The sequence below is a fragment of the Panthera onca genome, chromosome C2 (assembly GCF_046562875.1).
Source record: "Panthera onca isolate mPanOnc1 chromosome C2, mPanOnc1 haplotype 2, whole genome shotgun sequence".
Classification (NCBI taxonomy): Eukaryota; Metazoa; Chordata; class Mammalia; order Carnivora; family Felidae; genus Panthera; species Panthera onca.
Genome location: NC_138347.1, coordinates 131,609,194 through 131,624,426, shown reverse-complemented (window position 1 = coordinate 131,624,426; position 15,233 = coordinate 131,609,194). Strand labels below are relative to the sequence as shown.

General features: G+C 38.2%; 1 protein-coding gene across 7 annotated transcripts in view; it reads left to right on the top strand.

Moving 5' to 3' along the window:
• The window catches only part of NEK11 (NIMA related kinase 11), a 278,066-nt gene that overhangs the window by 73,185 nt on the left and 189,648 nt on the right, over window positions 1–15,233 (top strand). For 6 of the 7 annotated variants that reach the window (XM_078432346.2, XM_078432347.2, XM_081790131.1 and 3 more), the window contains 2 exons: window positions 12,263–12,327; window positions 13,533–13,659. In XM_078432346.2, the coding sequence (XP_078288472.1) occupies window positions 12,263–12,327; window positions 13,533–13,659 (192 nt within the window). Of the gene's footprint in view, window positions 1–7,691; window positions 7,746–12,262; window positions 12,328–13,532; window positions 13,660–15,233 lie in introns of those variants that run through there. The other variant, XM_078432350.2, reaches the window with a different exon arrangement.

Below are 15,233 nucleotides of genomic sequence, written 5' to 3'. Positions count from 1 at the left end.
AGTACACTTATCTTGATGAACACTGGGTAACACATGGAATTGTTGAATCACTATATTATACACCTGAAATGAATATACACTGTATGTTAACTATACTGGAATTAAAAATTTTTGAAATAATTAATTAAAAAGTAAACTATCTTAATTCTCTGTTCTTAAAGAGATTTCAATCCAGAAGAATGATTCTTTTTTTTTTTTTTTTTCCCAAAAGAATGATTCTATTAGCACCTAGCATAGACACTTTGAAATAGTGATGTAAAAAGCTAAGGGTATTCACAGTTTACCAAAAGCTACCTTGAGAATATGACACTGAAAGTCTCCCTGCTGAAGGAGGTCTTACTGTCTGAATAAAAACCTCCAATTTCAGTGGCTTACAACAATCTCTGACTCATGTTGCATGTTGGCAGCCACATAGGAGGTCCAAGTCAGCTCTACCTGCCCTCCTGTTCCAGTATCAAGGCTGAAGGAGCAGCTCCTCTGTGAGACAAGCTTTTCTCACAGCAAAGGGAAAGCCAGAGACTCAGCAGAAACACACAATGGCTCTTAAAGGTTTTTGTTTTGTTTTTAATGTTTACTTATTTTTGAGAAAGAGGGAGAGAGAGAGAGAGAGAGAGAGAGACAACGAGTGGGGGAGGGTCAGAGAGAGAGGGAGATAGACCAGGCTCCATGCTGACAGCAGAGAGCCTGACGCAGGGTTCGGACTCAGGAATTGCAAGATCATGACCTGAGCCAGAGTCCAACACTTAACTGACTGAGCCACCCAGTCGCCTTGGCAGTTAAAGGTTCTCTTCAGACTTGACAGTCACCCCTATTGATAAAGCAAGTCTCATGATCAAACCCAATGTCAGAAGAGTGGTGGAGTCTATTCCTCCCAAAGGGGACTCAGGGCAAGCCACAAGAGGTGTGACTGTTTGGGAGCAAGAGTACAGCCTACCACAATGCTTCATTGTGCTTCTTTCAAATCATAGCCAATAAAAATAGGTCTACAAAACATTGTTCCAACCTTTTCCTCATATGGTATATAGTATATATTAAAATGTATTTTGAAAATGACATAGATTGCTTATGAATGAGTTAGGAAGATTACCTTGGAAAAAACACATGTGAGGAAGTTAGGTTTGGTTCCTTTGTTGAAAATGCCTTGCATATTATTTTGGTGCAGGTGATGGTTAATTTTATGTGTCAACTTGAGTGGGCCATGCATGGGTATCCAGATTAAATATTGTTTCTGGGTGTGTCTGTGAGGGTGTTTCTGATGAGATTAGTATTTCAATCAGTGAACTCAGTATATTGCCCTTGACAATGTGGTTGGCCACCATCCAATCCCTTGGGGGCCTAAATAGAACAAAAGGCAGAGGAAGGAGGAATTTGCCCCCTTTTCCTGTGTCCTCAGACTGAGACTTAGAGAGTCAATTCCCTATGGTTCTCAGGTCTTTAGACTCAGACTGAGTTATACTACCAGCCTTCCTGGGTTTTCAGCTTGCAGATCGTGGAATTACTCAGCGTCCATAATTGTGTGAGCCAATTTCTCATTATAAATCTCCAAATCTATCTATATCTGTATCTTTTATCTGTATCTTTATTGGTTCTGTTTCTCTGGAGAACCCTGACTAATACAGTGCATCAGCAGAGGAGATAAAGAAGACCCAGGAAAAACTAAGAAAAGTGAGGTTAACAGAAGAAATGAAGATTTTGTTTACTCCTTTGGAGCTGTCCTGTACTTATTTTAATTTGGTTTATTTATAAATTTGTAATATGCTAAATCTATAGCATATGGCATGAACACTCATAAATAATGATGCTCAGAGCTGAGAATATTCACAGTTCACTAAAAGCTATCTTGAGAATGTAGCACTAAAACTTATTCTTCCCAGTGGGCCCGCACCTCTGCCTCACAAAGGGATGGAAGTTTTTTAAAGGTGTGTGTGTTCTGAGGCTGCTTGCCAACTATCTCAAGTTTTCATAGGCTAGTCCAGTATTTGAGGGGCCTTGGAACTTTGAATCATCCTCTCTCTGAAAGTGTAGTCCTGTAGCCTTTCTTCTCTTTGGTCCAATTAATTGGCTAATGTTTGAAACATCATCTTCTCTGGATGCCACAGCAGAATTGGGCATAAGAGAGCTTCGTGGGGGCAGAGACTGTGTCTTTCTCATCTTTTTTTCCCCCCAGTGCTAATACGGAAACCACTAAACAAAACAAACCAAAGAAAACCCCAAACTCATTCCTCTTGAAGAGGGAGGAGTCCAGTTATCCTAGAATTTTTAGGATGAAGGACAGAGTAGCCTCTCTGCAGAGAGCCTCTTTGGTGGTGATCTTGAGACCTTGATGATTTTGGTGCTTTCACAGTGGAGGAGAGAGTGGAGTGGGGCGGGGGTGGAAGGGGGCACTTTCCCTAAGGTGACTGCCTCATCACCTGGCAGCCCACACAGTTTCCCTGCCAGCTTGGTGTGAGGTATTGTGTTGGAATGGCTAAATATTCCCTGAGAGGTGGCACCAGGAATTCATTTTTTTTTAAATTTTTTTTAACGTTTATTTATTTTTGAGACAGAGAGAGACAGAGCATGAGTGGGGGAGGGTCAGAGAGAGAGGGAGACACAGAATCAGAAGCAGGCTCCAGGCTCTGAGCCATCAGCCCAGAGCCCGACGCAGGGCTCGAACTCACGGACTGCGAGATCGTGACCTGGGCTGAAGTCGGACGTCTAACTGACTGAGCCACCCAGGCGCCCCAGGAATTCATTTTTAATGTAGTGAGGCTCCCAAGAAGAATCTGGAAATCCAGGTTGGTAAATATGATGGGGGATGGTGGTATGCTACCCCAAGTTTGAAGATGAAAAAGCAGTAGGAAGCCGTGGTGTTTGTGTTGTGATTCCTACTTTCTCCTGGTTCCTACTTCTTGAGGATGTCCTGAAGTCACTTTATTCAAGGAGACCCCCATCCGCATCCCAGTGCCAGGTGTATGCAGCTCCTGCTGTGTTGGCAGTAGCCAGGTTTGAAGGAGGCCTAACTCCACCCCTCGCTTACAACACAGAGGAATTGTCCTGGTCTTGAGGGCCTACATTACCAGTGAGAAAGCCAGGCAGGTGCCTCAGAGTCTAGGATAGATGCCACATGGCAGAGACCAGTGGTGGGGGCCTCCTGAGCCATGCATCACCAAGGAGTCACTGTTTGTGCCAGTACCTTTGTCAGGAAGAGTTTGTGATTTACCCTGAGATCCTACCTGATGGAGAGGGAGCTGAGGTTTCAGAAACTATGAAGATAAGATTTTAAGTGGAGATGAAGGTTAAATTGTGCCTACCTTCTCCACAGTCCTATCCTGGGTTGAGAGCCTGAGAAACACCTACTGCATCTACCTTCACAGACTGTTCTTCATTCTCCTGTGGTCCTGGAGGCAGAAAATGACCTGATGGAGGAGACAGAGGCAGGAGCTCTGCCATGTATCTGAGCACAATTGTCATCTAATTTTGCCCAGTCACTTATCTCTCTTGAGGATCATGAAACTTAGAAATGAGAGGGACCCACCACTCTTAGAGACATGGTATGGGACATATGATGTAATAGATGAAGGGCTACTCTGAACTTTTTAGAAGAAAGGTTTTATATAAATTGCCTTTATTGCCAGTCACCTTGCTATTTCTTGGATTTGATTTTTATATGCTTCAAAGGAAAGGATATTAACCAAGTATATGACAAGGCTTTCTTGCTGGAACTATTTTTGCTTACTGTAACCAGAAAGCCAGTAAATTATATTTTATCCAAATTTACCAAATAGTTTGATATCTTGTCTGTTATATACAATTTATTATTTCATTGCAATGGTGCCAGCCAATTACTTCTCATAACATTTCTAACATATTGTTTGCCTTCTTCTTAAAATACTTAGTGCTGATCTACATACATCTATATTTATATATGTGAGGGCTATTGATGCATTGCTGTCTGAAACTCATCTTCTCCTTTCTAGGTGTCATTGGGTAAGTTTCTCTTGAACATATTACTTATTCCAAATTTATAGTACTGGTCTCCTGGTCATCCCCAAAGCTCGCTATTCCAAATTCTAAACCCTTGGACTCTCAGACTCCCTGGTACTTGTAGCTGGAAGAGACCCAGTACTTTCTCCTCAGATCTCAAATCAACAGCATCAGGGACCAAGTGAATCAACTTAAGATGTTTTTAAGTGCAAGTAACAGAAGCAGCTTAAACAAGAAAGAAAATTCATTAACTCACCTAACAAGAAGTGTTCAAGGGGCGTGGTTGATGTTAGTGGCGCAGCTATACTTCAAGTTCTTTCTGTCTCTTTACTTCCATTGTCAGCATGGTTGGCTTTTGTAATCAAAATTGTCTTCTTGTAGTTGACCCGATGGTTGAAGCACCGCCATGTGTCATGCCCCCCCCCCAAACAACTATTACCAAAAGCCAGAAAAGGCAAAAGGGCCATATGTCACCATCTTTTCTCATCTTTTCTAAGAGTGGGGAAATATTAACTATAAGCTTCCACTAGACTTCCTTATGTTTCATTGGTGTTAGAAATAATTTCCAAAACTTAGAAAAGGTGGACGAGATCACTGGGTATTCTTTCAGTGCAGTGCTGGACTTAATTTCCTATCACCTGGGCTATTTTATAACTCTGTAGAGGCAGAGGTTAACTTGAATATTTTTGTCTAGAAGAGATGCAAATAATTTTTGTTCACTGGAATAGATAACTCTGGAGATGTGGTTTACAGCCCTGTTGGCCACTAACCAGTTGTGTTCCTAACCCAGCTATCTAGCTTGTCAAAGACTCTTTGACTCCATTTTAACATTTTACCAGTTTCTTCATTGATTAATGAGTTGAACAAAATCCTTGACATGTATTCATGTCATGTTTTCACGATATTTATGATATTACCTTTTTGAAAATTATACTTTAACATTGGCCAGACTTTGGTTACATCACATACCTAAACCAGGCACCCTGTAGGGAAAAGAGATTACCTCAATGTATTTCCCATAATCTGTTCCACATTTACTCTCTTCCCTCCTCATTGCTCTTATCTACCAGGAATGAGGATGCCCAGCCTCCCCAGAGCTCATGGGGTTCTGATATCAAGGGAAAAGAGCAGGAAAATGGTCATTGGGTAGGTACTCAACAGTTCCTGCCATACCAAGAGAACCCCAGAAGTGGGCATAGAAGAGGCCAAATTTTACTTAACCCTCTTTTGTTAAATATAATTGTTTTCCCTTTAATTTTTAAATAGTAAACATACTTACACAGAGACCAGCTTTAGAGGTTATAGGAATATAAGAAGGCAAAGAATATTGATTAAAGGCAAAGTTCCTATTTTTTTAATTAATGAATAAGCCCCACTAAATGGTATTCATCTTTGCGCCAAGGATAGTGCTTTTAAAATCAATATACATTTATTGAGTATTTACCATGAGTAAAAAAGACCTATAGTACTTTGTAGAATCAAACAGACTTGTTCGTACTCATAGGCTATATGACCTTGGGCAAATTATTTAGCCTCTCTAAGCTGTGATTTTCTCATCTCCAGACTATAGCATAGTGCTTTAGGTGATAGCACCTGGGGCTATTCACCCCAAGATGAAGTGGCCCGGATCTGTGTTGTCCACTTTTATTCTTCCTTTTATTCTCCACTCTTGAAAGATGGCTTATTCCTTTCTAATACTCCAAAGCCTTCAAGACAATAAAGATTATTTAAATTAGAGGAAACCCCTTTCATTATTCTCGATTCTTTATGTACAATTCTAACTGCAGTCTCTGTTTGAGCATGTGACCATTTGTCTCCATGATATAAAGTAGATGAACTTCATGAGTGGCTTTTCTTTGGCTCTGCTCCTCAGTCATGCTTTACAGCTTTGCTCTGGATGGCTGAGGTCTGACCACTGTAGCAAGATAACACTGCTACACCTGTATTATCACTAATTATAGTGGTAAAAAGTTAATTATTTTTATAACTAATATTTCTAGCATTAACTGATAATAGTACAATTTTGTCAGCATGTTCATAAGAGTAATCATTTGTTGGGAGAGAAGTTTCCTTCTGAATGTGAATGTATTGGTAACTATAATTATAAATCATTTTTTATAAAGTGATGATGACTGGGTTCCCTTCTGCCATCTCTTATAGTTATTTGTGCATCTCTCCAACCTGATTGTAAGCATTATGGGGTGCATGGCCTTGTCTTATGTATCTTTATATTTTTCACATTAATGTAATACAGCACATAGCATGTAGTTGGCACTCGTTAATTGTTTTTTTGGATTAATGAATGAGCCCCACAAGATGGTATTCATTTTTGTGCCAAGGTTTAGTGTTTCTAAAATTAACATACACTTATTGAGCCTCTTACCATGAGTAAAGAACAGTGTGGAAGAGGAAACAATGACAAAGACCTGGCCTGAGCTTTTGCTATGGCTGCTGGAGGCATTGGTATGTCCAGCTCTTCTAGTCTGTCATAGGCCATATATAGGATTTTACATTGTATTCTGGAAGCAGTGCAGGGCCATGGAAAGTTTTTAAGTTAGGGGGTCAAGAACAGATTTTAATTTTATAAAGCCATATCCCTGTTCCAAGCCTAAGTCTCAGAAATACTGGTCCCAAATAGGGGTTTCCTTTATAGGTCTGGTGATTAGATACATCATAACAATTGATGCATATTATAATCATGAGTTGATAAAAACATCCTTTGTTTATGAAGTTGGGGAATTATATAGTCTAACTTGGAAAGATATTAATTAAAAATAGTTTGGGGGCGCCTGGGTGGCTCAGTCGGTTAAGCGGCCGACTTCAGCTCAGGTCATGATCTTGCGGTCTGTGAGTTCGAGCCCCACGTCAGGCTCTGTGCTGACAGCTCAGAGCCTGGAGCCTGTTTCAGATTCTGTGTCTCCCTCTCTCTCTGACCCTCCCCCATTCGTGCTCTGTCTCTCTCTGTCTCAAAAATAAATAAATGTTTAAAAAAAATAGTTTGAAAAGTTCAGACATATGTAAACCCAAGGATTCAATCAAGTTCAACCTACCAATTTAATTAGAGTTTATAGTATTACAGGGGATAATATAGTCAGGTAAGATATGGACCTTGTAGAGCTTATAATTTAGCAAGAATGATTGGTCAATTTTAGAATATGGTGTCAAAAGAAGAACAAAAGTGGGAGAGTATGTCTAACTTGCTGATGGTGGTAGGAGGTTAAGAATTAGCAGAAAGTGATACAGGTGGATCCTTTTCTAAGCTTGGGCCTCTAGGAAACACCGCCTGAGGCAAGGATTGAAATGCTGATATCTGCCTTAGGTGGTACAGACCCAGGATGGTGAGAGTAGGAACAAATTGAACCAAGGTGAAGATGTGAAGCAGAGAGGTGTGTGTTATGGCACTAGCCATCACTTCACAAAGACTTGGGGAAAGGTAACAGGTTGCTTGGCAGGGATTTTTATATGACTTATAGACACATGGGTAACATACCTTGGGTGGGAAAAGATAAATGGATTGCCTAGCTACTTTCTCCTCTTGTCTCTCACTCGTCCACTCCAAAGGAATTAACACCCTTGCATTTTTTGGTTGTGTCATCTAGTTCCTTACATTGCCAATTGGAATGCTTGATTCCATATCCTGCAGTGTGGTGTTTCATCCTAGTCCAGATGCAGCAGGAGCCAGAAGGCCTGGCATCCCCAGGGAAGTGACTAATTAGCCTCCAGTTCCAGCATCTTTGGAAGGAAGGGGGGAGTCAGGGGACTCCAAGGAGGTACATGAGGTTTGTATCCAATATAGTCCTGAAGAAACAGACAGGATTCTGAGAGGCAGAGATGAAAGAGGAAGGCATTTTAATATGAGCTGTGACATAGAGGAAGAAACATTGTGCTGCATTTAAGATAAAGCAAGTGCCTTATTGGCTTCAACAGAGATGTGACAATTTCTTAGCCTGGATTTTCTTGGCTTGTAATTATTCTTGAGGGTTTTTTTCCCCTTTTAAAAGGTACTTCAAATATGTAACTAAATGTTTATTTCTTCATTAAATTTTTCTATATGAATAAATTACCAATTGGAAAAAAATCCTTTATTAGGCCTTTTGTTACAGATGTATAAATAGGTGAAAGAGGATGCTGGAAGTGGAAGACTCCACATGTGAAGCTGTCTTTGATTTGGCCAACAGTAGGGGTCACAGAGGGTCTTGAGCAGGGAATGGGGTATAAAGAGTGAGGAGGAAGGACAATGTGGCTTCAACTATTCCCTGTAGTTCATCATTCATTTCTGCTTGATAGCCTCGCACAGACTTTCCTTTTTGATATATTGGTGGTAGCAATAGCAGTAGAAATATGAGCAGTAATGGTAACAACCGCCACAACCATGGCTCATTCCATTGCTTCATTCACATCTCTGTCCCATGTCACTTTCTCTAAGGCCTTCCCTGACCACCTGATCTAAACTAGCACCTCTTTACCCTGGTTAATCTCTAGCTCCTTGCTCTGCTTTATTGTTTTAATAGCATTAAGCTAGCTGACACTACACACACACACACACACACACACACACACACTCATTTAGTTGTTTTCTATTTACCTGACCAGAAAACTTCATAAACACAGAGAATTTGTCTGTCTTGATCAGTCATTGCCAGTGCCTGGCACTGTTCTAAGCATCTGATGGGGTTCTCATGTAACTTCACTGAGACCAGAGAATGTGTGGACTATATGGTGCTGATTCTTGTAATCTGTTGAGGCTTGCTTTATGGATTAGTTCATTGTCAGTTTTTGAAAATATTCCATGTATTCCTGAAAGAACATGCATTTTTAAGTTTTTTGATAAAATATCCAGTTTATGTATATTAGCTCAAGCTAATTGTGTTTTTCAAATCTGATTGTTTTGTTAAAGTCTATACCCTTATTAATTTTTTTTCTACTGAATCTATTAATTACTGAGGGAAATATGTTAAATTTCCCCTTGTGATTGTGTATTTGTCAATTTCTCCTTAAAGTTCTATTAATATTTACTTTTCATAGTGTATTTAAGCTTGTGTCATAAGTTGCACACAAGTACAGAATTTAAAAATTTTCCCAATAAATTATTGGTTTATTCATTATGTACTGATACTCTTTATCCTCAATTTACCTAATACTTCTTTTTACCAGCTTTCTTTTGCCTGGAATATCTTTTCTATCCTCTTGCTTTCAACCTCTGTCCTTATGTTTTTTAAAAAAAGGTGTTCTTTGGGGCACCTGGGTGGCTCAGTTGGTTAAGTGTCTATTGATTTCAGCTTAGGTCATGATCTTGCAGTTGATGGGTTCGAGTCCCACATCAGGCTGTGCTCTGATAGTGCAGAACTGCTTGGGATTCTCTCTCCCTGTCTCTCTGCTTGTGCTCTCTCTCTCTCTCAAAATAAAATAAATAAACTTAAAAATGTTTTTAAAAAGTATGTTCTTCATATCAGTTTTTATTTTTTAATTATTATTATTATTATTTTTTATTAAATATAATTTATTGTCAAATTGGTTTCCTTACAACACCCAGTGCTCATCCCGACAGGTGCCCTCCTCAATGCCCATCACCCACTTTCCCCTCCTCCCCACCCCCCATCAACCCTCAGTTCTCAATATTTAAGAGTGTCTTATGGTTTGCCTCCCTCCCTCTCTGTAACTTTTCACCCCTTCCTCTCCCCCATGGTCTTCTGTTAAGTTCTTCATATCAGTTTTTAAAAACTAGTTTAGTCCTGTTTCTCTGTGTTTTAATTCATGATTTGAATCCTTTGTGATTAACAATATAGGGAATGTATTTCTACCGTTGTATTTTGTTACATACCTTTTTCTCCTCTCCCTACTTTCTTTTGCTGGTTTTTGAGTGAATGGTGGACAATATGTATGAAATAGTGTAGAGATGTTGGGTGGTATTATCTTCTTCTGGAGAGGATCTAATGTTTTTCTGGGTGGTAGTTATAGTAGGGGCAGATCACCTTGAACTAATCGGGTACTGAGTTGGTTTAAGGCTGGTTTGAGACTTTGTGAAGGCTGGTCTTGTTCCAGTATCTAAGAAGTAGTCCTTCAAGGTTTCCAAGACCCAGCCTCATCTTTGTGAATATACTTAAAGCTCTACTTAGTTTTTAACCTCTTAGCAGCCACCTTCTCCTTACTGTCTTCCCCTAACAATTTAGGATTCAGTAAGTGCCTCAAGGGTAAAAGCCTTGCAGAATGTCACTCACTTCTCTTTTGTTCCCTTTTTTACTGGAAAATTTCCCCCTCAAGTCCTAGCTGCCTTGGTAGATTTGAACTGTAATTTTTGTCTTGTAAGCCAAGGGAAGGTGCTGCAAGCTCTAGCCTAGAGCATTCTGCTTGTGTCAACTGCCTTGAGAGGAACACACAATCTCAAGTGTTGGGCTCACCTCACAGCATTTCCGTTTTCTCCAGGGTCTGGCTCCTCAGGTGCTGACTGTCTAAGTTTGCCTTAGCTGATCTCCGATGTCTTCAAAGACCTGTTGTTGTTTTTAAATTTTACTCAGATTTTACATTGTTTAAATTTTTCAGTGTTCTCTGTACAGCTATGGAAAGTGGGAGACTTAGTGTTAAAGTTACTCCATCATAGCTGAAGCTGAGGTTTTATTTTTGAGTTTTTAATTTCAATCACATTTTTTCCCCTAGAAATTGTATCTGGTTGTTTTTCTTTTTTTCTTTTTCTTTTTTAAAATGTTTATTTATTTATTTTGAGGGAGAGAGAGAGAGGGAGCATGAGTGGGGAGGGGCAGAGGGATACAGAGAGAGAGAATCCCAAGCAGGATCTGCACACAGAGCCAAACATGGAGTTCAAACTCAGAAACTGAGAACATGTCCCGAACCAAAACCAAGAGTTGGACTGTTAACTGACTTAGCCACCCAGGCGCCCCTCTATCTGGTTGTTTTTCAAATCAGCATCATCTTTTTCTGGATAGTATCCCGTTTCTATTTTATGTTTTCTATTCCTTTCTTTATGATTTTAATCTCTTAAAATAAACTTATTTCAGAGTTTGAATCCTTCTGGCTTATCTGAAAATCTCAGGGGTATAATTTTAGTGTGTGTTATCTGCTGACTCTTAGTTTGCATTTGCTTCTGGTAGATGCCCCAAGAGGGTATAAGCAGCTGAGAACCAATTTTTATGTTAATTTCTTGGCTTGGGATTTCTGAAGCCATACAGCTATTGCATATTTGAATCCCAAATGTGAGTGAGCAGAGAGGTATGGTTACAGAAAAAAAAGAGAGAGATTTTTTTTTCTTTTTTTTTTTTTTACCACTCAGAGTTCAGACCTGTACAGATAAACTTTTTTGTCATTTTGTTTACTTGTGAGTCAGTGTTCTTGGGTCATCCTTTCAGTTAAGGTACAAACCACTAATGGGTCTCCACATTACATGGACTCAAGGTCTTGGCTCTTATTTCTATGAGGCCATTAAAACTGGCCCATTGGTTGCTGACCTTAGCACACCCCCTGGGGCAGCTGAGAAATCAGTACCTACTGCCCATTCAGATTTTCAGTATTCTTTTTGTATAAAGCCTCAGGAATTTGCTTCATTTTCTTGTAGGCTCGGCTGTGCATATGTGAAGATATTTGTACACTTTATGACTCGTTCTTAGGTGTTTCTTAGGTAAATGTTTTCAAGTTGTCTAGTTCTTCATAATTCCAGAAACAAAAGTCTTAACTGACATAATTTATATTGCTAGCTTATACAGTCAGACTTAATAAATGTTATCTATTATTAAATATCACCATCGGCATTATTATTTCCACAAACACATAAAACCTGAACATTTTGATTTAATACATATAATAGTTTATATATATATAATATTTCTAGAATATGAAACTATTATATGTTCTACAAAAATATGTTATATGTAAGTATAACATATAGTATGTAATAGATTATCTATAGTAGATTGCAAAACTTTATGATAACTGGTCTGTCCACTAAGTGTATGGCTAGTACATACAGTACTATGTATATCAGCTACAGAAACACAATAAAATTTGAAACACAGTGAACTATTGAAAGAGTTTAAACCACATCACTCTTCTCCCAACTACAAGTTCTGCTCACTTAAAAAATGTTTTTTAAACTCTTATTTTCCTTAGGGGAACTAGAAAATGCTGAGGATTTGTAGCTTTTAAGCATTCAAAGACATATCTTTGGGAATATGTATTTATGTGTGAATCACTTCACATATACCTATATATATTACTTATGTTAGAAATAAAAGATTTTATATTTTACATAAAATTCGATATCTTGGTTTTTTTTGCCTTTTTGTAGGAGGATACTTCATCGAGACTTGAAATCAAAGAATATATTTCTGAAAAATAATCTGCTTAAAATTGGTAAGATTTTTTAAAATATGTATTCCAGAAACATGGGAGAGTATATTCTAGATGTTATCAATAAATATATCCCATTGAAGTATATCGTATCTAGAAGTGTTAGAGTAATTTCTGGCTTATTTTTAACTTCTCAAACTTTTGTTTTTTCTTGGTTGAGGCCAAAAGTCCCAATTATTTTGTTTCCAAGTATCTGATGTAAATTGAAGTGTAAGACATTTGCTATGTACTTGATAATTGAACTAATAATTTTTGAGTTTCTTACTCCATGCCAGGCACTTTGCAAGTAGTTGACTTGTTTTACTAGTTTGATTAATTAGTACAGGTTTTCCACTTATTTTATCACAAGCAATTGGCAGTTATCACAGATAATTAAAATGTTGATGTAATAGATTTGTTAATTTTTAGTTCTTCAGAACCATGCTTCCATTCATAATGGTTACTGGATTGTTTAATATTCCTGTCAGATGTTCTTAGAAAGGGAAAGCATAAAAGCATGTAACTAGTTAGGTGAGTAAAGAGAAGCTAATAGATTCAAACTTTTATAGTCGTGTTCTTCAAAAGTCTCAGGTCTTTTATATGAAATTTTTTCTTTATTGTAAATGAAGAACAAACACTCCCCCCTCAGGTGCAATTGCAGAGCATTATATTCAGCCCTTCCAGAATAATTTTGTTTGTTTGTTATTTCAGACCTGAAATAGCTTTTTGTTTCAAGTTGCTGGTTCTCCATAATTCCAGAAATAAAAAGTTTTAGCTTTTCTGGCTCAAAGTCTTATTTCTCCTATAAGGCCTATGTTTTGTGTTTATGTGGTTTTTTTTAATGTTTATTTCTTTTTGAGAGACAGAGAGGGACAGAACGTGAGCAGGAGAGGGGCAGAGAGAGGGAGACACAGAATCCGAAGCAGGCTCCAGGCTCCCAGCTGTCAGCACAGAGTCCGACACGGGTCTGGAACTCACAAACCGTGAGATCATGATCTGAGCCAAAGTCAGACACTTAACTGACTGAGCCACCCAGGCACCCCTAAGGCTATGTTTTTTAAAACTATTCACCAGCATTGTGTGATTTAAAAGATATTATTTTTCTTCTCTTTTCCTTTAAAACGGTATGAGTCATTGCATATTTAAAATTGTCAAATTAGACAGTTGTTAATTTCCAGGCTGATTTTCATTGTTTTAAAGTATTTGTAAAAATTAATTTTTATTTCAAGGGGATTTTGGAGTTTCTCGACTCCTAATGGGATCCTGTGATCTAGCCACCACTTTAACTGGAACTCCTCATTACATGAGTCCAGAGGCTCTGAAACACCAAGGTTACAACACAAAGTCGGACATCTGGTGAGTGGGCAGTGGGCTAGTCCTGATGACGTATACATCTGCTGCACTGAGAGAACAATGCATTTTGGTTTTAGGCTCATTTACTTGCTACATCCACTCACTTTATTTTTGAAGTATGAGTCATTCTTTGACCAGAGTAAAGGAGAGTTTTTTTGGATTTCGAACTTGCTATTTTCATTATATTAATTTTAGAAATTCTCTTTATTTACAGGTTAATTGGTTAGTTTGGATTTTTTTCTTCTTGAACCACAAGGGAAAGTTCTTAATGTATCATAAACATTAAATGTTGATAAATTTCTGCTAGCCTATTATATAAAGTAGTTATAATCCTAAACACTGTGCTTTATTTTAAGATTAGCTTCCACTTCTGTGGAGAATGTACAGCTTTATTTTTTTTCTTCTTGTTGCATATAAGAATTTTTACTGAAGATACTAGCTTTTAAGAATAAATGTAAATTAAAAAATGTCTGGGTTTTCAATGATAGATGCATCTGAGATTTCTCCATTTATATGTGCTCTTGTACCAAAGGAATCTCTCATTCTTTGTCATGGAACCAGTCAAATCTCAGTACAGAAGCCTCGTGGAAAATTGTATTCTTTTGTTAGCAATAGATCCTATTTAGGGAAAATCTCTTCTCTTTGAAGAGGAATCATATAATTTTCAGCTTGTTAAGGGTTGAAAGGACAATCTAGTTGAGAGCCTGTTAATTAAGTAAATAATTATTGTATGCAAATCAACTTAAGTACTTCTGAGCTTTCAAAGATGAGCACTGTGAAAGATTATGTCTACTTCATTCTTCTAAAGAAGATAAAGTAGAAAGTTACCTTTCCTGCAGCAAGGGAAAAGTAAGCACAACAGTGGATATGACTTTGGATTTTCACAAGGGTCATTACTCGTGTTCTTGTTCTGGTGCCTCCCAAGTGGGAGAGAACACTGTCAACATTAGGTCTGGCTATGGCAGATAGCCATCCATCCTGTCCCTTCAGTTCATTCTTGTGATTATTAATTTCTACATTCTTCAGTGGTTTTTATTTTTTCATTGTTAGCCCGTTTCTACCCTGATGGTCTTTTCCAATTTACCTACCATCTTTCCTCTATCATAACCTTCCCCTAATACTCTTCTCCCAAAACAAACACAAAATAAACAAAAACCACAAAGGTATGTTCCAGGGAATGAGTTTCTTTAGATTTTGCTTTATCGAGCATCTACTACTAGATGCCCCTTAGGAAGTCTTCTTGCTCTTTTTTGAGTAGCTTTCTTCAGTTCGAGAAGATCAATTTTGGGCTTTGGATTGGATTTGGGTTGCATATTTACAACTCTCTTTGCACTTAATTTTGTTTATTATTTGGACATTTAAAAATAGGTTCAAATCTATAATTTCTTCATAATTAAAATTACATGGTACGTCAGGAAGATGTTACATCCTCTCATTTGAATTAAGAATAAATTAATTTATGAAGCCCATTGCTAAGCCTTTGGAATTACATGTAGCAAGAAGGCTGGCTCTTTTGGTCGGGTATCTACATTTGCTTGCCGAATCAGATGTATGTCTCCTCAGAAACTTGGGCAACA